Here is a 27,968-nt window from a genome sequence, read left to right as displayed (position 1 = left end):
AGATATAGCTTGATCTCTACATATAGCTATTTATGGAAAAAATGCATTTAAATCAGGTCACCCAGCCAGTCTACCCAAACATCTTAAAACATCTAACACCATTAAATGTTTACATTTTGAATAATTGTAATAACTAAGCCATGACAATGATTGAATAGCAATATAAAAAATCTTACGTTTTCCATTAGCCGAGCCAGTAGCTGAGCCATCAGATCTCTTACGCTTTCTGCCACTCCAGAATCTCATGAAGTACTGCAATTAAAGTCAAATGAATAAAGATGGTAACCAAAACTTAACAAATATTTGCAAATCAACATCACAATTGGCCCAGATTCATAAGTGTTTAAGCATCATAATTATTCTTACGTTTCCAGAGGATGAGGTGGGTGTGGGTGAGGACACATTGCCTTGGTAACCACCCAGATTGACCCGACAGCACACTGGTAGCCACCTGGCCTTGTAGATGGCACGCCGCCATTCCTTCTTCACCTTGAAGAAACAAAACAATTTTTTGCTGAGAACCTAAACTCATGTCAACAAAAAAACTCTTTAAATTGTGGTGGCTTGTTTGTGTAGTTTGATTTAATGCTGTTTTAACTGTTTTTCAGTCATAACATCATTACATGGTGGATCGTGCACCGCCTTTTCCTGTCATGACTGGGTTCTCAGTATTAAATACCATAGTAAGGATTTCACAACAAATCATCACACAAGTTATGTGTCAAGGCTGATAATCAAACCCAGAATTATCAGATTTGAAGTCCGGCATATCATCAACTGAGCTTGCCTGCCAAATCAAAAATCTTTTACTGAATATCAACTTGAAATATAAACCAATAAGAATGCATGTAACAAAAGAGCTTTTCATTTAAACTTCTTGAATGTGCAAGATTAATCCTTCACAGGACCATCATATACTTCCAGACAGACAGGACTATTAAATGGTAAAGCATGAATAACGCTTCAGTATTAAGCATTTGTTTTGGGGAAAAAAAAGTTAAAGGACCAACAGAAATTTGCAGTCTGTTCAGGTCTAATGCTGTTAGCTGCCTATCAGAATAATAGGCTTAACATTAAGCCTTTAAAACTTGAATCTAGTAATAAATGTCTTCTTTTAAATTAGATTGTCTACGGACTACAAATGCATCAAAGCAAGTACCATAGTGATAAAGAGTTAAACACACTAGCCTCATTCTGGGAAATCTGAGCTAAATGCACGTGCTTTAACCCTTTCAGTGCTGGAACCGAATTTTGAAGGCCTTTGCAAACAGTTTGGATCCAGATGAAAACGTGGCGTCTCATCAGGATCCAAACTGTTTGCTATTCTGATGGTATTCTTTGAAAAACAAGGGACAAAATTGTCACAAAACCAGGTTTTCATTGTGAAAAAAAAATCTGATAAAGGGAGAAAACTCAAACTGAACTTTTGAAATGACCAAAAAAAATTAACCCCCTTTGTAAGTTTTTTTTTTTTTTTTTAAATCTATTTTTAGTCGTGGCGACCTTGACATTGGAGATATTGACGTGATTCTTTCGTGGGACACACCGTCCCATGATGGTGAACAAATGTGCCAAATGATTTTAAAATCTCACAATGAATGACATAGTTATGGCCAGGACAAGCTCATTTATGGCCATTTTTGACCTTTGAACTCAAAGTGTGACCTTGACCTTGGAGATATCGACGTAATTATTTCGCGCGACACACCGTCCAATGATGGTGAACAAATGTGCCAAATGATTTTAAAATCTGACGATGAACGACATAGTTATGGCTCAGACAAGCTCATTTATGGCCATTTTTGACCTTTGAACTCAAAGTGTGACCTTGACCTTGGAGATATCGACGTAATTATTTCGCGCGACACACCGTCCAATGATGGTGAACAAATGTGCCAAATGATTTTAAAATCTGACAATGAACGACATAGTTATGGCCCGGACAAGCTTATTCCGCCAGCCCGCCAGCCAGCCAGCCAGCCCGCCAGCCAGCCAGCCCACCAGCCAGCCAGCCCGCCCGCATTCGCCAATCTAATAACCAGTTTTTTCCTTCGGAAAACCTGGTTAAAAAATCGAAGAAAATGTTAATTATAGAAATTCAGCAGACGACATTTTAGCAGACGACAAATTACCCAGCATGCAAAGGGTTAAAGTTTTTTCTAATATTAGCCTGCACCGGATAATCAGGGACGACACTTTCCATATAACTTGATTTTCCCTAAGAAGATACTTCCTTTGAATTAAAGGCGGAAAGTGTCGTCTTTAATCTGGGACTACACTTTCCGCGCATGCATTAAGCTAAATTTCCTCAAAAAAAGGCAAAGAAATGCTGCTTATCTGAGTAGTTATGGGTTCAACCAATTTTATAAGAAAGGTTTCATTTTCAATCCTAATTTACTGATGAGCAGCAAACAACTGAACTTGAACATATTGTGAGTAACTTGCATGCTCTTCTGGTTTTATGCTGGTTGTATACAGCCATTTTCACTTTACATCTAAGCAGAAAAGGGTTGAAAAAAGAATCCGTACCTTCCTGTCCATGAAGCAGTGGAAGATGAAGATGAAGAGTCCCTGCAGGGAGTTCAAGATGGTGAACATGTACGCAATGGCCACCGTGTCAGCGTTCACGTACATGAAGCCGAAGATCCAAGTCAGTCCCAGCAGGACCACCAGCACTGCAGAACCCTTAAGCCACGTCCTGGAATATATGTGTACAGGTCTTAGTAGGAGATTATGCCAAACCTTTTTTGTAATGGTGTGAATCTTTATTTACCTTGAAAACACATAAATGGCTATTTTAAAAGTAGGGATTTTAAAAAGGATGTACATGTAATGATAATTATTATTTTTTGTATTTGTTGTTCAACTGTTCCACACACAAAAATAATGTCATAATTAAATTCATAATCAATAAAAAAAAAACTTTCTTTTTAAAAGTCAGTTGTAACTAACTTGGTGGGAAATTAATACTTGATATATTAGTTGTCTGTGATTTGTCTCTAACAGTGTCTGTGATTTGTCTCTAACAGACGTGAAGAACATTGCTCAAAGCATTTTATATCCAAGTAAGTAGGTTCTTTATTTTAATTCACATTTTTTAAATTCACATAAATAAAACAAAACATAGTTTAAAATAAGAGATTACCAATACTTGACAAAAGAGATTGTGTTAGGCATGTTAAAATATTAATTATTACTGAGATCATTCAATAATGCATATCTAATTTAAAATAGAACATTTAACATATATAACATTTGACCAATCATTTCACATATTAACTAAACTATTTATTGAATTGTTTTACCTCAGGTGATAAATTACTGCGGGATGGAATAATTTATGCATTAACTTGAAAACAAGTTGACATTGCTGAAGCAAATAATACAATTAACAGCTGCAAATCTAAACAAACCAGAACTGTCACTGCATTGCCTGAAATGCATAATGCTGTGTCAGCAAGAATAGGCATTTCAGTCTTAAGCAGTGGTTTCCCAACAATGCAAGCTTTATACTCATGAAGTTTCGCATTGATACCTCAAATTATACTTGAAATATGCCCTGTTGAATATTTAAGAATAAAAATTCAAAAGGGCAATTACTTATTTACTTATAAAAGCAGATTATGATTATTCACTGCACTTCCCACCATTGAGATCTATCGACCTATGAAATGTCATTTCTTACCTGGTATACTTAACAAGACATGCCCCATTCAAAATTTAAAGAAGAGCTTTGTCACAGACGTGACGAATACCCCCACATGCCGCATTGACACAGAATATTTTGCATGTTGTCTTCACAAAAAACAGCAGACACCATGCTCAATGTTTAAAACACACTAAGTGACTCTGTGACCTAGTTTTTGACCCGGCATGGCCCATGTTCGAACTTGACATACACATCATCAAGATACAACTTCTGACCAAGTTTGGTGAAGCTCTGATGAAAACTACTTGAATTAGAAAGCGGACACCATGCTCAATGTTTAAAACGCACTAAGTGACCCCGTTACCTAGTTTTTGACCTGGCATGACCCATATTCGAACTTGATCTAGACATCATCTAGACATCATCTAGATACAACATCTGACCAAGTTTGGTGAAGATCGGATGAAAACAACTTGAATTAGAGAGCGGACACGTAATATGGACCAACCGACAGACAGACCAACCGACAGACAGACAAGCTCACTCCTATATACCCCCCTAAACTTCGTTGTGGGGGTATAATAATATAACTTAATAAAGGGCAATAACTCTCAAAATACAGAAGCAAGAATTATTATAATGGTAAATCCCATCAACTTAATCTACCTATCTATGATTAAGTTTCAAAATCATATCTGTAGTTTTTAAGATATGTTCTGGACAAAAATTTAAAAAAAATATAGGCAAAATCTCTTTAAATATTGAAGCAGGCATTACATGTTTTTGCCAACTGCGAATCACCATAATGAGATCTAGCTACCAATTAAGTTTCAAGTTCATAACTATTATACTCTCTACATATGCTCCAGACAAAAATTAACAAAGGGAAATAACTCTAACACTAGGGAAGCAAGAATTGTTGTTCTTGTGCACTCCATAACCCCTATATGAGATCTACCTACCTATGAAGTATCAAATAGATACCTCAATACCTTTTCAAGACATGCTCCCGAAAAAAAAATATGTACAAAAATAAACAAAGGGCAATAACTCTATAAAAAAAATAAGAAAATAAATGGTTTGTTTAAACTGCAAACCATTTGAATGAGAATTACCTACCTATTAAATTTCAATTTGATACCTGCAAAATTTAGTTTTCAACAAATGCTCAAGACAAAAATTAAGTTACAAAATAGTAGAGGGAAATAATTGGGACAATTGGATTTTAAAGAGTTACAGTTCTTATACAGTGGACATGCCCTCAAGATTTGATACATTTAATTGTTTTCTTTAGATAAGCTCAATACAAGAAATCAATACTAATGGACAAACTGGAAACAGTATACCCCTCCTCTTACAACTTCTCTAGGAAGGGGGTATAATAAGTATTAAGGGTTAATAGAAATATCTTATTTAAATAGAAAACATTCTTAATAAATCAGTCAAACATCATACAAATTATGCTCCAAATATGCAACATAAAGCAAAAGGGTACACTTAACATTAATATATTTATGTATGTGTATTATTAAAATTGCATACAGGAATTATATTAATTTTCAAAGAAATCAATAAATATTCTTTCTTTATTAGCTTGAGTTGTGAGAGAGCATATAGATGTTAAGCCAGCTAGCCAAAAAAGTTAGAATGTGGAACATGTTATGGTAATGCTTATTATATTTTTGTTAAAAATTAATTAAATACTAAATAAAATCTTGCTCATAGTTAAACCATAGCTTAACATCTGGTAATCTATTCACATTCTTTCGAGCTTAGTGACTGCCATTAACCATACAGTTTGAATCATTATTGAGTCATTGGACTCCCATTTACCATACATGTTGGATCATTATTGAGTCATTGGACCGCCATTTACCATAAAGGTTGGATCATTATTGAGTCATTGGACTGGCATTTACCATACAGGTTGGATCATTATTGAGTCATTGGACTCCAATTTACCATACAGGTTGGATCATTATTGAGTCATTAGACTGCCATTAACCATACAGGTTGGATCAATATCGAGTCATTGGGCTTCTATTTACCATACAGGTTGGATCATTTTTGAGTCATTGGACTTCTATTTACCATACAGGTTGGATCATTTTTGAGTCATTGGACTGCCATTTACAATACAGGTTGGATCATTATTGAGTCATTAGACTGCCATTCACCATAAAGGTCGGACAATTATTGAGTCATTGGCCTCCCATTTACCATACAGGTTGGATCATTCTTGAGTCATTGGACCGCCATTCACCATAAAGGTTGGACAATTATTGAGTCATTGGCCTCCCATGTACCATACAGGTTGGATCATTATTGAGTCGTTGGACTCTCAATTACAAAACAGGTTGGATCATTATTGAGTCATTGGACTCCAATTTACCATACAAGTTGAATCACTATTGAGCCATTGGACTGCCATTTACCATACTAGTTGGATCATTATTGAGTCATTGGACTGCCATTTACCATAAAGGTTGGATCATTATTGAGTCATTGGACTCCCATGTACCATAAAGGTTGAATCATTATTGAGTCATCTGACTCCAATGAACCATACATGTTCGATCATTATTGAGTCATTGGACTTCTATTTACCATACAGGTTGGATCATTATTGAGTAATTGGACTTCCATTTACCATACAGGTTGGATCATTTTTGAGTCATTGGACTTCTATTTACCATACAGGTTGGATCATTTTTGAGTCATTGGACTGCCATTTACAATACAGGTTGGATCATTATTGAGTCATTGGACTCCCATTCACCATAAAGGTTGGACAATTATTGAGTCATTGGCCTCCCATTTACCATACAGGTTGGATCATTCTTGAGTCATTGGACCGCCATTCACCATAAAGGTTGGACAATTATTGAGTCATTGGCCTCCCATGTACCATACAGGTTGGATCATTATTGAGTCAGTGGACTCTCAATTACAAAACAGGTTGGATCATTATTGAGTCATTGGACTCCAATTTACCATACAAGTTGGATCACTTTTGAGCCATTGGACTGCCATTTACCATACTAGTTGGATTATTATTGAGTCATTGGACTGCCATTTACCATACAGGTTGGATCATTATTGAGTCATTGGACTCCCATGTACCATAAAGGTTGAATCATTATTGAGTCATTTGACTCCAATGAACCATACATGTTCGATCATTATTGAGTCATTGGACTTCTATTTACCATACAGGTTGGATCATTATTGAGTAATTGGACTTCCATTTACCATACAGGTTGGATAATTTTTGAGTCATTGGACTCCAATTTACCATACAGGTTGGATCATTATTGAGTAATTGAACTTCCATTTACCATAAAGGTTGGACCATTATTGAGTCATTGGACTGCCATTTACCATACAGGTTAGATCATTATTAAGTCATTGGACTGCCATTTACTATAAAGGTTGGATCATTATTGAGTTATTGGACTCACATTAACAATACAGGTTGGATAATTATTAAGTGGCTGGACTCCAATTTACCATAAAGGTTGCATTTTATTGAGCCATTGGACTGTCATTTACCAGACTGGTTGGATAATTAATGAGTCATTGGACTCCCATTTACCATACTGGTTGGATCATTATTGAGTGATTGGACTTCAATTTTACCATACAGGTTGGATCATTATTTAGTCATTGGACTGCCATTAACCTAACAGGTTGGATAATTCTTTTAGTGTAAAAATAAAATCTGTTATCAAGAAAAGATGGCATGTACTGGTATAAAGTACAGTTTACAAATATTCTGCAATTTTAAATTTAACCTTTTATCTATGATGGCAAAAAAATGCCTAAAATATGTACATCTTAGAGACTCAAATAATTGAGAAATATGGGCAATTATTTGATTTACTATCAAATTTAAGTGGTTAAATGTTTGGTAAGATGTTCAAGATTTTACAAGCCACATTCAATGAACCCCTTCAATACTCCCATGCAAAATGTTCTAAAGACCAGTGGCCTCCACTAAACCAAGGAATGACAAGGCAAACTCTAGGATTGTATTTCAGTGGTAAATAACAGCACATTGTAACAGATTATAAACAATATTGCTTCAAATCCTTGGTCCAAAAACCAAAGACAGATAGGAATGCTGCTGCAATCAACTATTTTTGTAATTATAAATTAGGGGGAAAACTAGCGTATATGACCAGTACTAGCAGCTGTGTAAGCAGAAGATAAAATAATGTATTTCTTTATGTATATATTTATATATGTTGTATTGAAGTAAGCATGGGAAACCACAATATTAGATCAAGGGAAAGACAGAATAAGCTGAAACTCAGCATTTGTAGCAATAGATTAGAGTAGCTACTTATTCCAATATTAACATTAGCAAGATATTCCAAATATTGTACAAAGACATCCAGAAGCAATACATATGGAATATTACGCTAGTCAATTGTTGCATGTGATTGTATCAGTCGAGTGGCTTGTGTGATGACGAGAGGCAGAGCCTCGAGTGTGATACGAAATAGCGCAAGCCACGAGACTGATACAAACACTTGTAACAATTGACTTGCGTAATCCTTTTATTATATACAACTTTGAATCATTTAAGTTAAAAAAATGAGTTTTAGCGTTCATAATTAACCAAAAATGTTCTTATATTCAAAGTGACGTCATTAAAAGTAGTCCAGCTAGTATGGTTATACGGAATTGGAAAACTAGCAAGTAGCATAATACAGGAATTATTTTTGTGCAGTTGTATTTTACCAATTGATACAACTTGTATTTTTGGGGAACATAAAGGAAGTATATAATAAATCATTATTATTTTAATGAGATAATCAAAGTATAGATGAATCGCGATATCCCCATGTAATTAATGCAGCATATGATAAAACTAAAACTGTATTGAACTTCAATGTAGTGTAGCCTCTGTAATGTATGTAACTAATAAATATATTATCCCAATATTGTTAGGATGAACATGTTTTGGATACACAATTATAGTTTAAAACTTATTTCTGTTGCAAATCTGTTAAATTAAGTGAAGTTAATACACCTAATAAAACATTAAACTTAACAGATGTCTGAGGTGTTAAAACTCCAAAGGTGTAAAACAAAGGGAAAACTTAAACCTTCAAATACACATTTTTGGTGATATATTTTAATTTTGAATACACACATCGGATGAAAAGCCTAAAGGGGATTAAGATCTGCTGACCTCAAAAAGCATGAACCCTGATCCAAGGAAGAGTAGCAAGGAATCCCATGTAAGCAGACAAGGTACAAGAAAAGCACTACGACACACCACGTGATTGCTACATAGAGGCGCACACTAACTTACGGCAAGTCAACGGTCGACACACTTGCAGAATCCTCACTGACAATACTGTTTTTACCGTTTCTGTGAGTTGGCAAAGACAAGAAATAAGCATGGAATCATATACAATACCAATAATATTGAAACATTGAAAGAGATCATAGCTATAAATAAGTTTAAAACAAAACTCAGCTGCTGAAAAATGTACAATGTACTATTGTTCAGTAAATGAAAATACTGATAATATTGCATTATTATCCAAAAATATCATCAAATCTTTGTTTTGAAAGTGGTATTGCTTACACAAAAGTAATTAGTATTATTTGTAAAAAGTCTATAAATAACATCTTTTTATATATAATTTTTATTTTATTAAGCAAAATTATTTGTTTCATTCTCCCCATACATTTGTGTTACTGCTAACAAAAGAAGAAGTTAAATACAATACAAAGAAGATGCTAACAAGTAATGAACAAAATAACAAATTGTATTTAATAAAATGCAATACAAATTTATATACAAGAGCACCGCCTTGCGGGTGCAGACAGCTCATCTATTTTCTTTTTAAAGGTGAAGGGACTCTCATTTTCAATCACAAAGGAGGGAGGGGTGGAGTGAAGAGGGGTGTATAGTGTGGGGGGTGTGGACATTTATTACATTATTTTCCAAAAATGCGAAAAAAAAAATGAAAGAAAAATAAAAATTCGGGGGGGGGGGGGGGGGGGGGGGGGGGGGTTTCTTGGGTGCGGGTGGGTTGGACGGTATTTCATAAAGTGATAAAAATAAATATTTGTGTTTTTTAACCGTTTCAAAAAAAAATGGGAGGGGGGGTGGGGTGGGGGGTATAGTGGTTTGGGTGGAGTCTATTGTGGTATGTCAGGTTAGAGTAGTTTTGTCAAAGTATCAATCAAATCTCATCATAAATAAAGAAGTTATGGCAATTTTAGCAAAATTTAATAATTTGACCTTGAGAGTCAAGGTCATTCAAAGGTCAAGGTAAAATTCAACTTGCCAGGTACAGTAACCTCATGATAGCATGAAAGTATTTGAAGTTTGAAAGCAATAGCCTTGATACTTAAGAAGTAAAGTGGATCGAAACACAAAATTTAACCATATATTCAAAGTTACTTAGTCAAAAAAGGGCCATAATTCCGTAAATATGACAACCAGAGTTATGCAACTTGTCCTTTTACTGTACCCTTATGATAGTTTGCTAGTGTTCCAAGTATGAAAGCAACATCTATGATGTTTTAGGGGTAAAGTGGATCAAAACACAAAACTTAACCAAATTTTCAATTTTCTAAGTATAAAGGGCCCATAATTCCGTCCAAACGCCAGTCAGAGTTACATAACTTTGCCTGCCCAGTCCCCTTATGATAGTTAATAAGTGTTGCAAGTATGAAAGCAATAGCTTTGATACTGTAGGAATAAAGTGGACCAAAACACAAAACTTAACCAAATTTTCAATTTTCTAAGTATAAAAAGGGCACATAATTCTGTCAAAATGCCAGTCAGAGTTACATTACTTTGCCTGCACAGTCCCCTTATGATAGTTAGTAAGTGTTGCAAGTATGAGAGCAATAGCTTTGATACTTACGAAATAAAATGGACCTGAACACAAAACGTAACCAAAATTTTCAATTTTCTAAGTACACTGTAACTCCAATATAACGCGGATGACGGGGTCCAAGCCACGCAACAGCGTTATAAACGGACAGCGTTATAAGTTTTGAGCTTATTTAATTAAGAGGGCTATAAAAACATGTAAAGTATAGCCTATAATATAGGTCCTGTGTTATGTCATGCTGTGTTGTCATCCGCAAATACATGCATATAAACCGAATCGAACGATAACAGTATACATACCGCTTTTTTAATGTGCACATTTATCCGATAATCCAATATAATTACAACATCACTTACGAAAAAATAATGTTAAACATTTATGACAAGAAATATGTTTACGAATTTTGTAAACAAATTCATATGCCTACGCCATTTTTCAGAAAAATTAGTACAGTGCATTATGGGACACAGCTTTCATTGGACGAGCGAATTTAAAATTAGATTAAATGCAATACGATACATATACAAAAAACATTTTATTGCGTCATATGCAGCATGTGAAAAACGTGCTTTCCGTGGACTTTCAGATAACGGGCACAAATTTAAGTGCATCTCACACACAGATATTTTTATTTATCAAGCATGTGTAGCATATAATAAACGATAACACACTTACACAGCCATAGTTTATACAATGAAATACCATACACGATAAATACAAAACATAAACAGGTAATCGTTTTAAATAACTTTAATTTGATAATTATTCCGCTTGCACTTGCCGTATTGAAATTAGCGCACTGAACCGCTCTGATAGGGAATACATGTAATAAACACAGACTCGCGAGTTTTCACACCTTTTTTGACATTACACAACAGATTAACACCAATTAACTGTCGAGTGTCGTTCAACCTCTAATCGATTAAAATCAGTTAATTGGACGGATAAAGCAATCAAGCTGTGATCGACGGCTTCTTTGAATTTTCTGAAAATACATGAAGTTGCATAACATGGATTTGAATCAGAAATGGAAGGTTGGAGAAAAAACGGGATCCAAGGACCCCCCGCGTTATATTGGACACAGCGTTATAACGGACCGCACTATATTGGAGTTACAGTGTATAAAAAGGGCACATTATTCTGTCAAAATGCACGCCAGAGTTATCTAACTTTGCCTGCCCAGTCCCCTCATGATAGTAATAAAGCGTACCAAGTTTGAATGCAATAGCATTGATACTTTCTGAGAAAAGTGGACCTAAACGCAAAACTTAACCAAAATTTTCAATTTTCTAAGTATAAAAAGGGCACATAATTCTGTCAAAATGCATGCCAGAGTTATCTCACTTTGCCTGCCCAGTCCTCTCATGATAGTTAGTAAGTGTACCAAGTTTGAATGCAATAGCATTGATACTTTTTGAGAAAAGTGGACCTAAACGCAAAACTTAACCGGACGCCGACGCTGACGCCAAGGTGATGACAATTGCTCATAATTTTTTTTCAAAAAATAGATGAGCTAATAAAAAATACACAACTATGCTCGTGCAACATGGAAGTATATAAAATATATTGGCTGAGTGATTATATAGGCATTAGTAGTTAATATATACACAATAAAAATCATCAGTTGCACTAACAGGAGAGGAATCTTATACAATACGTTCCTTTTTTTGGCAAGAACCATTTGCCAAAGGAGGTACAAATATGAAGTAGTCAAGAGATACAAGTACACAACAAACAAACATAAACCAAAAAACTTGGAGCATTCCTTTGGAATAGTCAATGCAAAGCTTTCAGGGTTTAAGTTGCTTTAAGGAGCTCAAAGCCTAACACTTGGCCCAGAATTATTCCTAAAACATTACGTGTGAATAAAAATTACCCTCATAGCATCCTGATGTAAATTAAAAAGAAAAGAGAATACATTTGGTTGAAATACCATTTAACTACTCCATAGCAATTTACAGACCAGAACACCCGACCAGTAACTTTCTGAGCCACAGACAAAACACATACTCATTAACTTGCAAGTTTCTGACTTGCATTTCAGACTCCCTCAAAAACGAAACAGGAAGAACACAAAATCTTTCTTTTTTTTAATGTACAACCAGTCGGTTGAAGACTTACGCAATTTTCTCCAGCTTGCCCTTCTGTCTTGCCTGGATGGCTGACGCAGTGACTCCTGCATGGCGGCACATCATGGATATGGCTATACCCAACATGACAATGTTGATCTGAAATGACAGTGCAGTTAACATCTCACTATGACAGTAGAAAATCGGTTGCATTATAATTATAATGGATTATTGAATGCATTTTTGAATTGCAAATTCTACAAGTAATTGAATAGTTTACTTTACCGCTTATATTCACATGATCAGGCATTTATAGTCCCTCAAAAATTAAATTAGACCAATCTTCTTTGATTCAAGTTTTAAAGGCTTTATTTCCAATTTCAAGCTAGTAATAAGCAGCAAACAGCATTAAACCTGAACTTACCATCACCACGACCGCAGCAGGTACCACGAAACTCAAGATAAAGTAATTGTCCGTCCTCAGCCAGCAACTGTAACAGAACAGTGCGTAAAGTGTCGTCCCAGATTAGCCTGTGCAGTCTGCACAGGCTAATCAGGGGCGACACTTTCCGCCTAAACTGGATTAATGCAAAGAGACTTTCTGTAAACAAAAAATATCATGAAAGCAGAAAGTGTCGTCCCTGATTAGCCTGTGTGGACTACACAGGCTAATCTGGGACAACACTTTACGCACATTCATTTAAACCCCTTTTCACAGAACATGGCCCATGTAACAGAACAGTTTTTGCTGAAGTTATTTCTTGGCATAAGAAGATATTTGCTGTTATATCGTGAGAAGTTATTGCAAACAATAACTGCTTGAATATTATATACATCTACTTGTCAATTCAGAGAAATATATCCAATGCAGTCAATGACCACCAAAAGATTAACAGACAATATTGCTATATCATTTTATAATTTCTATATTATTTCTTAACAATGTTAACACATCAAAGGGTTACCAGCACTCCTCTTCAGAAGTGGTATCCTGTATTGCCGTAGAACGCCTTTTTACAACAAAGCTTTATTTTACAAAAGAAAAAAATGTTCCACACAGGTAAGACTTTTCTTGTGATGACAAATTTCAGCCCAATTCCTGTACACTTACTGAGCCTCAGTTCCGTAGCCTGTATGGTCCACAGCTGCTGATATGCCCACGATCAGGGCAGGTACACCTAGGATACAAGACATGCATTGAGCATTTAAGTCTTGGTCTGAAAAAACTGGGATTAATATATGTGTAAAGTGTTGTCCCAGATTAGCCTGTGCAGTCCACACAGGCTAACCAGGAACAACACTTTCCGCCTAGACAGGATTTTCGTTTAGAATGTGCGATAAAGTGTTGTTTCAGATTATCCTGTGTGGACTGCACAGGCTAATCTAGAACAACACTTTATCGCACATGAATAAAGTCCATTTTTTTTCAGAATGTGGCATATATTGTCATCAACAAAACTGCAATAAAACATGATGAACTTTGTGTCTCAATTATTTTCAAATGAAGAAGCGATTTTGCCCTGTTCCAAGCTAAAAATCATTACCTTTATTTTTTAACATGATGGTTTTGCATGAAAACTATTCAACTTTATTCGTATCAAATAACCATTTGCAAAGCATTTTAAAATAATAAACAATTTCAGTGACACATAGTTAGACACTTTAAATAATTTGCTTACGTACATCTAAAAAAATTATGACATGGGTGAGCTAAATCACTAACCTCAGACAAACCACTATACAGGTGGTTTCAGCTGATGGGATTTGTGCACATATCATTTACCTTGACTAAGGGTTTTCCAAACCTACCAGTATACTATTCCTTATTAAGTACCTACCATAGCCAAAGAGGTAGAACCACCTGACACGGGACCTCTCTGCCTCAAACACCTCGATGAGCATGAAGTAGAGTTGGATCCCCTCCAGACACATCCAGGAGAACGAGCAGAGGAAGAAGAAGTGGAGGAATCCAGCGATCACCGAACAGCCAACCTGCCGCAGAGAGAAATAGCTTTGATGGAAATGTACCTGTCCCCAGGAGGACACATTTTTAGTAGGGATGGCAACGAATACCGATATTGGTATTCGGATATTCGGTCATCCTTCCGAACGAATATTCGGATATTCGGTCAACATCTGTTAGAAAAAAATCAACTTTGTTAACCGTACCATTACTCCATGAATTCTACTTTCGTTTTAACCGGAAGTTCCCCGGAAGTGACTAAATATTGACACAGCATTGCCGTCGCAGTTGTCAGTTGTGATCGAGACTGACTGCACGGACGCGAGTTCTGAGGTTAACACTTCCTTTTCACTTTCGTATTTGTGTACGATACGCGAGCGCACAGTATTCCTACATGGCACTTTATAATCCGATGCAACAATTTGCATCAGGTTACGGAAACCTTCACCTTCAACAATACTTAATGGCAAATAATCCTTCACTATCATGTCCGCAATAGCACATGTAATCCGTTCACTTTCGGAAACAGACACTTTCTTAGGAGTACTCAAAAACGATGACATTGACGACTGTTTCTTAGAGCCCCCAGCATCATTCGATGATGCAGAAGATGGATGTTTGTTATTAATATGATTGAGAAGATTGGACGTCGTACCGCCCTGGATGTACGTAAGATTAAATCCACACAAGTTACACGTTGCCGATTTCTTATCGGATGATCTCGTGAAATACTTCCAAGTAGCGGAAGGTGTAGGTGGCATTTTGATTGGACAGAGCTTTACTTTATGCGTGTAGCAATGATAATATTTTCAAGTAAATGAGGGCGAAATACCAAAAACATTTCTTTTAATATAATACCTGATTGAATATTGAGTAATTAATTTTGTTAAGTTTGGACCATACGATACGCAAATACTCATTGGAGGTTGAGTAAATTATTTTCTAAAAGCTTTTTTGATTGGACAACGTGATTATAACAATACGATCTTTTTTGTTTTTCACACCAAGTCGGCACTTCATTTACTCATTTAATCTTTGATCATGTTAAATGTAATTCGAGTTATTAGATCAAGACGGGTCGGTGTTTTAATTGCCATACGGTCTTATTTGTTTTTTACACCAAGTCGGCTTTTCCTTTAAAAATTTTTTAGTGATTATTTTATCGTTTACCTGCCAATTTACATGGATTTGAGAAGTTATGATGTTGTTTGTATGTCATATTGGATTTTACCCATATTTTGCAGCGTTTCATCACATCACGGGGGTCTTGAGACCTACATTTTAGCCATATTTTGCAGCGTTTCATCACATCAAGGGGGTCTTGAGACCTACATTTTACCCATATTTTGCAGCGTTTCATCACATCATGGGGGTCTTGAGACCCATATTTTGCAGCGTTTCATCATATCATGGGGGTCTTGAGACCGACTCACACTTGGATTTTACCCATATTTTGCAGCGTTTCATCACATCACGGGGGTCTTGAGACCTACATTTTACCCATATTTTGCAGCGTTTCATCACATCACGGGGGTCTTGAGACCTACATTTTACCCATATTTTGCAGCGTTTCATCACATCACGGGGGTCTTGAGACCTACATTTTACCCATATTTTGCAGAGTTTCATCATATCACGGGGGTCTTGAGACCCATATTTTGCAGCGTTTCATCACATCACGGGGGTCTTGAGACCAATATTTTGCAGCGTTTCATCACATCACGGGGGTCTTGAGACCCATATTTTGCAGCGTTTCATCACATCACGGGGGTCTTGAGACCTACATTTTACCCATATTTTGCAGCATTTCATCATATCATGGGGTCTTGAGACCTACTCACACTTTTCCTGCTTAGCTTTTTTGCTAGTATTAAATGCACATACTTGTGCATGTAACTGACAACTACTGTACTTGAATCTGCTTTATAAATAATGTTATCAACAAGCCCCACACAAGTAAAGTTGCTGGTTCTATGATCAAACCCACAATACTTAAATGAATGACAGGGAAACATTTGCGTCACTTTACTCAGTCATTTGACATAGTAAGAATGATAAGAAACAGTCAAGTTATATTGAAAACATACCTGTCATGTAAAATTTATGAGCAAAAGGTGATATTTGTGTGAACTTATTTCATATAGTAATAATGCGATATAGTACATTACATGAGAACATACACACCATTCCTGAATTTTCTGAAAGCATATTAGGATGTTCTCACACCTAAAACACCTCTTTCAGTCTAAAAGACAGTACACAAGTCTGTGAGAATAACAAGTGATTCAAGTGACTTGAGTGCAGTCCTATCAAGCAACGGAAGTGTCATGAGATACAAGTAATAATGGTTCCATGGGAATCCACCAGAAACAAAATAAATCCAATAGCAGTACAAAACAATTAAAATGTCCAAAAGTATTTCAATACTGTGATTACTTCGGGAATTGCATCAATTCTGGTAAAAAAAGCTTCTCAATTCAGAAGTGGTTTAATTCATGTTTAAATATTAAACAAGAGGACCAAGATGGCCCTAGTTCGCTCACCTGAGAGGAGTCAGTTCATTCAATCTTTACCAAATGTCAAACTTGACCTAGATATTGTCCAGACAAACATCCTGGTCAAGTTTCATCATTATTTATTATTATTATTATTTTATTATTATTATCCTAGGCGTAAGAATTCTTGAGTAATCATCCGGAAACCATTTTTCTAAGTCGAGTCACCGTGACCTTGACAGCCATTGTGTGAATACGTTTTTTGGCACTGTGACATTGACCTTTGACCTTGAGCGAAGCGTTCTTGAGGTATCATCCAGAAACCATTTTACTATTTCAGGTCACTGTGACCTTGACCTTTGACCTAGTGACCTGAAAATCAATAGGGGTCATCTGCGAGTCATGATCATTGTACCTATGAAGTTTCATGATCCTAGGCATAAGCATTCTTGAGTTATCATCCAGAAACCATTTTACTATTTCAGGTCACCGTGACCTTGACCTTTGACCTAGTGACCTGAAAATCAATAGGGGTCATCTTTGAGTCATGATCAATGTACCTATGAAGTTTCATGATCCTAGGCATAAGCGTTCTTGAGTTATCATCTGGAAACCATTTTACTATTTCGGGTCACCGTGACCTTGACCTTTGACCTAGTGACCTGAGAATCCATAGGGGTCATCTGCGAGTCATGATCAATGTACCTATGAAGTTTCATGATCCTTGGCCTTAGCGTTCTTGAGTTATCATCCGGAAACCATTTTACTATTTCAGGTCACCGTGACCTTGACCTTTGACCTAGTGACCTGAAAATCAATAGGGGTCATCTTTGAGTCATGATCAATGTACCTATGAAGTTTCATGATCCTAGGCATAAGCGTTCTTGAGTTATCATCTGGAAACCATTTTACTATTTCGGGTCACCGTGACCTTGACCTTTGACCTAGTGACCTGAGAATCAATAGGGGTCATCTGCGAGTCATGATCAATGTACCTATGAAGTTTCATGATCCTTGGCCTTAGCGTTCTTGAGTTATCATCCGGAAACCATTTTACTATTTCGGGTCACTGTAACCTTGACCTTTGACCTAGTGACCTGAATATCAATAGGGGTTATCTGCAAGTCATGATCAATGTATCTATGAAGTTTCATGATCCTAGGCATAAGCGTTCTTGAGTTATTATCCGGAAACCATTTCACTGCTTTGGGTCACTGTGACCTTGACCTTTGACCTAGTGACCTGAAAATCAATAGGGGTCATCTGCGAGTCATGATCAATGTATCTATGAAGTTTCATGATCCTAGGCATAAGCGTTCTTGAGTTATCATCCGGAAACCATTTTACTATTTCGGGTCATGACCTTGACCTTTGACCTAGTGACCTGAAAATCAATAGGGGTCATCTGCGAGTCATGATCTTTGTACCTATGAAGTTTCATGATCCTTGGCATAAGCGCTCTTGAGTTATCATCCGGAAACCATCTGGTGGACGGACGGACCACCAACATGAGCAAAACAATATAACCCCTCTTCTTAGAAAGGGGGGGGAGGCGGGGGACATAATGAGAAAACTGCCCCCCTCCCAGCAGCCATGTTCCAAGATATCATTGGGACAAATCTTCAGACCAAGTTTCATGATTATCGGAAAATAATGTGACCTCTAGAGTGTTAACAAGGTCATACATTTCAATATAATTTAAAATAAAACTTAAGAAGAACATGTGTCAAAAAAGCGAAATAAGCGAGATATTTAATTCTGAAATCGAAAATGTCTGTACAGTCAAATTCGCCAGAATGTATATCATGCATGTACGATGTGAATCTTAATTTATTTGAATGGTTGTTTTTAAATTCCTGCAGCGATGTCTATTCATTCGACACACGAACACTAACTCCGATCCTAATAAAAAGACGAATTCTTCGGTTATTGTAGGAAAATATGTACGAAATATCTTCGTCACCATCAGCACGGGGTGCTAATTTGTTTTTGCTGCATTTTATGAAATTCGTCTTCAATATCTTGCCTATTTTGTGTTATTGTAACATGTATTTATCAATATATTACAATTAAACACATATAAAAATCGTATAGTCTTGCTTTAATTGTTTGACAAAAGAATGCCATATTGTACAGAATCATCAAACAATAAAAAACATTTTCAAAAGTTGCTACATGTATCTTCCAGAATGTAAAACTATCATTTATAATTAATTCCACTTAATCTTCTTGTGCTTAAAACAAATATTTTAAAAGGGAGACAACTCTGTCAATTCAACATAATTTTTCATTTGCAGTTACTTCCCTTGACATGATAAACTATATAGTGTTCAAAAACTGTTATTACTATATAAATATAAGGAAAATGACCCCCCCCCCAAGCAGCCATGTTTTTTTACCGATCCGAACCATTTTCGAACTCCACTGTCATATCCAAAAAAACACATGTTCTGACCAAATTTCATGAACATTGGACCAAAAATGTGACTTCTAGAGTGTTCCCATGTTTTCACTATACACTATATACATATAGAGAAAAATTCCCCGCCCCCTGGCGGCAATGTTTTTTCACCAATCTGGACCATTTTCGAACTCGTCCAAGAAATCAATAAAACCAATGTTTGGACCAACTTTTATGATGATTTGGCAAAAATTGTGACTTCTAGAGTGTTTACAAGGTTTCTCTATAGCCAAATAAGGATAACTGCCCCGCCCACTGGCGGCCATGTTTTTCAACACACAGGAACCACTTTTGAACTCAATCAAGATATCATTAAGACAAACATTTTGACAAAGTTACATGAAGATTGAACATAAAATGTAATTTCTAGTGTTAACAAGGTTTTTCTTTTTTTTTACCTAGTGACCTAGTTTTTGACCCGGCACAACCCAGTTTCGAACTTGGCGGAGATTTCATTGGGATAAAGCTTCTGACCAAGTTTCATGAAGATGGGACAAGAAATGTGGCCTCTAGAGTGTTTACCAGCAAATGTTTACGGACGGACGGACTGACGGACATACGACGGACAAAGACCGGGCAGAAAAGCTCACCTGAGCAATCAGGTGAGCTAAAAAACTAGAGTTTTGTCCAAATCGTGACCATTTCATCAGCTTTGTTCAAGGGCAAACACTTCAGGAAAGTGTAAATCACTGAGTATGACAATTTTCTTGCACATCAACACTTGATTATAATTACATATTTTAAGTTTCAATCTTGTTGCTTGAGAAATGACTCAGCAAACCAACCACCAACTCTTACTCCAATTGATCCCAGCCTCAGGGGGTTTAAGGATGCTTGGGGAATAAAGTATCATTTAAATAAGCAGATCACAAGTGAATGTAGTGAATGGATGCTCAGACATTTAACCCTTTGCATGCTGGGAAATTTGTCGTCTGCTAAAATGTCGTCTGCAGAATTTCTAAAATTAGCATTTTCTTCGATTTTTTTCAAAGAATACTATCAGAATAGCAAACAGTTTGGATCCTGATGAGACGCCATGTTCTGTGGCGTCTCATCTGGATCCAAACTGTTTGCAAAGGCCTTTCAAATTCGGTTACCGCACTGAAAGGGTTAAATGTGACTGTCTGATGAGACTACAAATTATTGTATGGCACATATGGAAGAAGTCATAACTTTCTAAATAGCTACACAAATTTTCAATCGTATCTTGTAACATAGATCCTTGACTCACCTTTGAATCTGTCTGTCCAATTCCAAACAAGAACAGCAACTCTGCAATCATGAGGCAAAACACCAGGTTCTTGTGAATGGTATTTCTGTCTGACTCCAGATTCCTGCAATACCGTTGAAATAATCACATTATACATGTATCCTCCAATCACCTTGCAATTGTCCAAACATACGCAAAATAGAAACATCATAAGCTCTTATTTAGCTTTTAAAAACTCCACAATCAACCATTTGAAAATACATAATAAATTGTCACTTGTCCGATGCTTCTATACTTTCACAATGAAAATAGTTTGTGCATATGCTTAACCAAACAGTGCATTTGCTCTTCATTTTTTTATAATATACTTTATTTGCTTTTTTAAGATGTTTAAACATGTGTAAATGGTATAGTGTATACGTATGTATAAGGATGTTATATTCTAACAATTGATTAGAACACTGTTTACTCATACTAACACAAAAATGTATGTACGGTATGAAGCAGGATGACCTCGACCTGCACATACCTATACAATGACTGACATTTAAATAAGCTCATATGATTACTGATAATGTTTTATTGTATGTGAAATTTAAATGTTTAAATAAAAAATATGGATGATATAAAATAAAAAAAAACATCATAAGCTCGGCTGTTTTTAGAGAAAACCAGAGGTATTGTCATATCCAGCTTGTCCGCCGTCCGCATCGTGCTAAAACCTTAACATTGGCTCTAAAATCAAAGTGCTTCCATTTACAACTTTGAAACTTCATATGTAGCTGCACCTTGATGGGTTCTACACGCCACACCCAATTTGGGTCACTAGGTCAAAGGTCAAGGTCACTAATTGTTGAACACAGATAAGTTAGAAAACCTGAGCCACTCACATACGCTTGTTGTTTAGGTTTTCTAAGCCGCGCTTAATAAACGTGTCTGTATAAAACACTAACCTTGTCAGTGCTAGTGTATTCAACAAAAAGAAAAGCTATTTACCTGAATATGGAGAAGGAAACGAAACACATGAAGAGGCAGACGATGGACACCGTGCAGCCTACGTAGGTGATGGCCTGTAGAGACATCACGTGGAACCGGTCCAACTGGGGATGAGAGCATGCATGGGATCATGTGGCATAGTGATCTTGAATGAAGATGAATACATCATAAGGATGGGTTGTGCATGATAGAATACCTGACTATCCATGATAGAATACCTGACTATCCATGATAGAATACCTAACTATCCATGATAGAATACCTAACTATCCATGATAGAATACCTAACTATCCATGATAGAATACCTAACTATCCATGATAGAATACCTAACTATCCATGATAGAATACCTAACTATCCATGATAGAATACCTAACTATCCATGATAGAATACCTAACTATCCATGATTAAGAGTAGGCATAGTCATAACAGAATAGATAGAATACCTAACTATCCATGATTAAGAGTAGGCATAGTCATGATAGAATAGATAGAATACCTAACTATCCATGATTAAGAGTGGGCATAGTCATAACAGAATAGATAGAATACCTAACTATCCATGATTAAGAGTAGGCATAGTCATAACAGAATAGATAGAATACCTAACTATCCATGATTAAGAGTAGGCATAGTCATAACAGAATAGATAGAATACCTAACTATCCATGATTAAGAGTAGGCATAGGCATAACAGAATAGATCATAAGCATGGATTGCGTTCATTATAGAATGCATGACTATCTGCAGTAACAGTATGCGTATAGATATTATATCGTTAATTTTGATAGTTTATATTGCTATTTTATAATGAAAATTTGACATATTACATTTGAAAACGTGCAGTAGTTTCAGGAACCTTTGTATATTTCTTAGTTATCAAGACAAAGATCAAGAAAGGACATATTTATTTCATCACAAGTCTTAAATGTTGTCTTAAAATAATAATTTTTGTTTCCTATTCAAAAGCACTTGAAGTCTGAATTTTGAAGTTAAACATCAATAATCTTTCCAAGATAAGACGTTGATATGGTTACCTTGGTGCCAGAGACATCCATCAGAATGGCAAAGTTAGTGAGATGGTTGCACTCACAGGTCGTGAACGCGTCGTTGGACTTCACAACCCTGCAGCCATCCGTAGACCACTTGCCAACCAGAGTGCTGTGGGGGGGGGAGTGTAGAACAGAGTTAACTAGATGTGTTATTCTCAACATGATCTGACTCTCAACATCTTATTCTCATGAAAAACTGTGCAAAAACTGACACCCCATGGGGAAAGGAAGTTTAGAAATGAGGTCAAATAACATGGTATAAATCTCAATATCTTATTCTTTAGAATACAATTATGTCATTTACATTAAAGTGTTGTCTCACTTTTAACTGATTAAATTAGTCAAATGAAATATTATTTCTATTACAGCTTGCAAACAAAATTCCACCAAACAATAATATAGAACATTAGTAACAACTTGGCTGCATTATACAATAAAGTTCAGACATTCCGGAGCCTAACACCAAGTAGAAAATAATTACCATGCTCATCATCACAAGACTTTCTCAAACTTATTTTCAACTTAAAATAATAGCAAGTGATGTTCAAAGGCAATAAGTAACACTCAGTTTCATTGGTCAATACATAAGATTAAGTTCAAACTTGAGATTGTGAAACCTCAAAGCCAGAAGATTTTACTCTGGCTCAAACATTTCTTAACTTAACTTTGCAGACAATTTTTATGTTTCATTCCAATCGTGTTTTATGAAAAACCCTTATATTTATTTTTTATTGTTGCTCAGGGCTTATATTTCTTCCACCCCTAAGGCCACATTCTGAAAAAACATTTATACAGTTTAAATGAGTATTTGAAGCCAAGGGCTAATTTAGTGATTGGCAGTGTTAACTTTGAATCATAGTTTAATTTGCTTCAAAAATTATTATCACCTTTTGCTGAAGTCCCAGTATGCACACACAGGCACTTTGTCCTTGAGCCGCTCATTATGTGACAGGGTGAAGGTCATGGGGCGTGACAGCAGGGTCTTCCCGACTGGTCCCTCTCCTGTCTCCGAATGCTTCGAGACTGAGGCTGAGATCACCTTAGAGTTGATAACCATGGAGGAGTTGTCTGCCCCATCTTTTGTCCCTGTTTCATCACCTCCGGGGCTCATGAGTGCCTCGATGTTGTTGTAGAACAGATAGGTGACAGTGACATCGTCTGAAAAATAGGTGAGATGTAAATAAATGCTTGGATTTTCAAGCATATCTAGTTTTCATACTTGGAAAAATAAGCAGTATACTGTCATTGCAAAACAAAAAGGTCACTGTATCATCATCTTAAATATTTTAAAGAAGAAAATTAATCTCTGAATTCATAGTGTATTGGGAAAGTATTTTAGAATTATGAACGCATCCACTTCTCTTCTATAAATAGGAACTCAATTATGCAATATTCCCTAAGGATTATGTTAACACATAACAAATTAAAAGGAATTGCTTTTCAGGCAGCAAACCCATTACATTCAGAAATAAAATATAAAATATATCTTCCTGCGAAGAAACAACTGTGCAAAAGAAAGAACTTAAACCTCATGTTCAATTTAAAAAGAACAAGGGCTGTTTGTAAAACATGCATGCCCCCCATATGGGCTGTCAGTTGTAGTGGCAGCCATTGTGTGAATACGCTTTTTGTCACTGTGACCTTGACCTTTGACCTAGTGACTTGAAAATCAATAGGGGTCATCTGCCAGTCATGATCAATGTACCTATGAAGTTTCATGATCCTAGGCCTAATTATTCTTGAGTTATCATCAGGAAACCATTTTACTATTTCGAGTCACTGTGACCTTGACCTCTGACCTAGTGACCTGAAAATAAATAGGGGTCATCTGCCAGTCAAATCAATGTTCCTATGAAGTTTCATGATCCTAGGCGTAAGCTTCTCGAGTTATCATCCGGAAACCATTTTACTATTTCGAGTCAATGTAACCTTGACCTTTGACCTAGTGACCTGAAAATCAATAGGGTCATCTGCCAGTCATGATCAATGTACCTATGAAGTTTCATGATCCTAGGCCTAAGCATTCTTGAGTTATCATCCGGAAACCATTTTACTATTTCGAGTCACTGTGATCTTGACCTTTGACCTAGTGACCTGAAAATCAAAAGGGGTCATCTGCCAGTCATGATCAATGTACCTATGAAGTTTCATGATCTTAAGCCTAAGCGTTCTTGAGTTATCATCCGGAAACCATCAACCGACCGACATGTGCAAAACAATATAACCCCTCTTCTTCGAAGGGGGGCATAAAAATGTAAAATTAAATTAAGCACATAATTACGATGACAAAACATACCTTATTGAGGCATCTTTAGTCATAATTAATATAGTTTTGCAGGCCACATGGATGCAAACATAACTATTTTTTTAACAAATTACATGTGTTTTGAAGCTTTTCATATGCTTGAATATTGAGAATACAAAGTGATTTTGATACGTATAAGTAGGATAAATAAGCCTGAAATGATTACTGTGTGTATTTCAAGTTTAACAAGATCCATCCGCTCCTGAGGCTGCATTATGTGTGGACCCAGAATGTGTTCCCGCACTCCCACCTGCTTAATTACCTTACTAGACACACCAAAGTTGGGAATTTGTTTAAATGATAGCTGCAATTTCCAGCTATTTAGTTTGTATTGTGTAGTCTTGTGCTATGGGGAGAAACCAGTGTTCCAAGAGGAAACAGCACACGTGCAGTATGTGGAGGGACCAGGGATTGAACATGGGTCATCAAGGGGAGACAATCATGTACCAATGACTGCACTTACTGGACATCCATTTGTATACTATTGTCTTGATTTTATTGTCATATTATATGTCATATGTTCTAATAGAGAGAGGCAGTAGACACTTTCAACTGGCTTTGAACATTATCCTTATATATATTATAATGAAACCGTTTGGCTGTCAATATTTATTAACCATAAACTACATTTGAATTCAAAGCTTTGATAGCAACAGACAAAAACTAAAGACCAAAAGCATCAATAATTGGTGACCCCTATGTATAAAATTCACCCTCAAACATAATTTTTTCAAGTTGCTGACTGCAATTTTATAAGCATTCACCTGCCAACTAATGTAATATTTACATAATTAATTGGTTCATTATCCGATATCCAGTTTCAAATTAAATCCCCTAAGAATCTATCAGATCATTAAATGCCTGTCTAAGTGTCCAAAACTCATAGGTAATGCTGCCAGAAACAACATTACTCGTGGTGAAAACAGTTGTTTCAAACCTAATTAATAGGCATGGGAAGGTCCCATCATACATCAAGATTGTAAAACCATTCTTCTTTTTTGCATGCTCCATGATTAATCGTAATCAGTTGTACAAGAAAATGCAATGCGTTTATGAAAGCGATATTCTACAAACAGGTAAACTGTTTCATGATGAGCATTTGATATACTTCACAAATTTACAACATTCAGGCTACTGAATACACTCTGTCCACATGATGGTGAATAGAATAACCGTGCTTGTAACAGAGCAATTGTATATACCAAAAATTGTAAATATGCATCAAATTTAAATAAAGGTTCAGTTTGATATTACCGTAATTCCCACATCAATACATACACTTAGCGCTTATGAGGGAATTTCAATTGATGGCAATTGGTGCCCAATACAATATACCAGAAATGAGGGTAAGAGTGATTATCACAAAAAACTTTTTTGGTGTTGGTAAACAGCGGACGAAAAAAAAGGAACCATTAGCATCTTTGATTATTTACTTAAATGGTAACCATGTTTGTCAGAAATTAGAGGATGTGCATTCAAAAGGAAATGTGCAGCAAACAGAAATAATAAAACATGTATGGTTTAAATACATTTAGGAAATATAAATTCATATGCCTCTTATACATAATTTGTAAGATGGTTGAAATTACCAGTGTTCTCAAGTCCGATCACGCTGTCCAATGGTAAGCTGAAGTCACGGTAACCGTCGTCCTTAGCGACACCCCTTTGAATTGTGGGAAGACGCAGGATGGGAGAATGAACTTGCCGCAGCTTTAGCACGCTCACCTCCATAACTGAAATGAAACAATCCATCATGAACAACAGATATTTAAATACATATTTACCTGTCCTACTGGCCTGCAGGTTTTGTAAGACAAAACACATTTGCTCCATAAATATCATTTTTTCACACAAATCTAAATCTATTCTTTTTAGAAGTCAAAACAAAATGATTTATTTTAGAAATTCAGAAAAAAACGTGTATCCAATTAAATTGATACATTTTTGGAATTAATAATTTTCTGACTTACAATCACTGGTCAAAGAGTGCATAGTTATAAAAATATAAAATGTTATTTTCACCAAAATCAGCACAAATTTCCTATAAAACCTACATTTTTAGGGATGAGTGGGGAAGTGCTGTATCTTATACAGAAATGTTGGACAGATACATTTTCATACGTCATCCTCTTATTGTGGCCATAACTCACCAATATTCTGTTCGCACGAGGAGATACTATCGCTAGTGTTCAAGGTTGCCGCGACCTCCAATGCCATCTGCTCAAGGGAGACAATCAGGGAGGTGGCGGACATCTTGCGCGTACTCGAGTCCAGAGTCTGCCATGACTTACTCTGACTGCTATCAAGCAAGCTGCTGGTAGACTTGACAATTTCCTGCAGAAAGTGGGGACAATTTCATTTAACCCTTTCCCGCACCAGATACGAATTTTGACAAGTTCGTAGTTCCTTATAATATCAAATAATATTCAATGAAAATACTTACACGATTACATTTTTAAAGGCTTCATTTCCAACTCTTCTATACTGATGAGCAGCTGATATTGATGATTATAACTGCTTTATTTCTTAGTATCATTTCCTAGTTAGAAAACATGAAGGCAATAAAGCAGATCTGCCTGATCACTTAGTTTGATTGATAGCTGAGGAGTGGTCAATTCGTGAATATCTTAAGAACTACATACAAGTGGGCTATTTCACAATAGTGCATGACTAGTTGGAGAAATAACAATCCAGATAAACAATTTTTGTCCTTCTTTATATAAACTACCAGAAAACAGGGGAAAAAAATATTACCAATTGCTGTCAAAAAATTCCCAATTGAAGGTTTACATAAAAAATATATTATTTTTTTTTAAGAAATAAAATGCAACATTATGTTAGTTTTCCTAGAAGCTCATTGCTTGAACCAAAGTTAATATAATATTACAACTTAAAAACACT

The 27,968-nt window shown here is 36.0% G+C and overlaps 2 protein-coding genes across 16 annotated transcripts in view; both read right to left on the bottom strand.

Moving 5' to 3' along the window:
• Positions 1 to 27,968, bottom strand: part of LOC127862112 (adhesion G protein-coupled receptor L3-like) — a 93,239-nt gene that overhangs the window by 11,034 nt on the left and 54,237 nt on the right. For 6 of the 7 annotated variants that reach the window (XM_052401093.1, XM_052401094.1, XM_052401091.1 and 3 more), the window contains 14 exons: positions 27,218 to 27,401; positions 26,657 to 26,800; positions 23,650 to 23,920; positions 22,748 to 22,871; positions 21,710 to 21,813; positions 20,735 to 20,837; positions 14,423 to 14,576; positions 13,696 to 13,762; positions 13,009 to 13,075; positions 12,637 to 12,743; positions 8,973 to 9,032; positions 2,530 to 2,698; positions 367 to 489; positions 177 to 252 (listed from right to left, as the gene is read on the bottom strand). In XM_052401093.1, coding sequence (XP_052257053.1) covers positions 177 to 252; positions 367 to 489; positions 2,530 to 2,698; positions 8,973 to 9,032; positions 12,637 to 12,743; positions 13,009 to 13,075; positions 13,696 to 13,762; positions 14,423 to 14,576; positions 20,735 to 20,837; positions 21,710 to 21,813; positions 22,748 to 22,871; positions 23,650 to 23,920; positions 26,657 to 26,800; positions 27,218 to 27,401 — 1,753 coding nt within the window. The remainder of the gene's footprint in view (positions 1 to 176; positions 253 to 366; positions 490 to 2,529; positions 2,699 to 8,972; positions 9,033 to 12,636; positions 12,744 to 13,008; positions 13,076 to 13,695; positions 13,763 to 14,422; positions 14,577 to 20,734; positions 20,838 to 21,709; positions 21,814 to 22,747; positions 22,872 to 23,649; positions 23,921 to 26,656; positions 26,801 to 27,217; positions 27,402 to 27,968) is intronic. The other variant, XM_052401098.1, reaches the window with a different exon arrangement.
• Positions 17,067 to 27,968, bottom strand: part of LOC127862116 (kelch-like protein 21) — a 167,450-nt gene continuing 156,548 nt past the window's right edge. For 2 of the 9 annotated variants that reach the window (XR_008040446.1, XR_008040448.1), the window contains exons 5-6: positions 17,850 to 17,994; positions 17,348 to 17,704 (exon numbers count right to left, since the gene is read on the bottom strand). The gene's annotated coding sequence lies outside the window, so the exon portion shown is untranslated. Of the gene's footprint in view, positions 17,138 to 17,347; positions 17,705 to 17,762; positions 18,038 to 27,968 lie in introns of those variants that run through there. The other 7 variants (XR_008040451.1, XR_008040450.1, XR_008040452.1 and 4 more) reach the window with 7 other exon arrangements.

Source organism: Dreissena polymorpha, chromosome 16 (genome assembly GCF_020536995.1).
Source record: "Dreissena polymorpha isolate Duluth1 chromosome 16, UMN_Dpol_1.0, whole genome shotgun sequence".
NCBI lineage: Eukaryota > Metazoa > Mollusca > Bivalvia > Myida > Dreissenidae > Dreissena > Dreissena polymorpha.
This window is presented reverse-complemented; position numbering and strand designations above follow the sequence as displayed.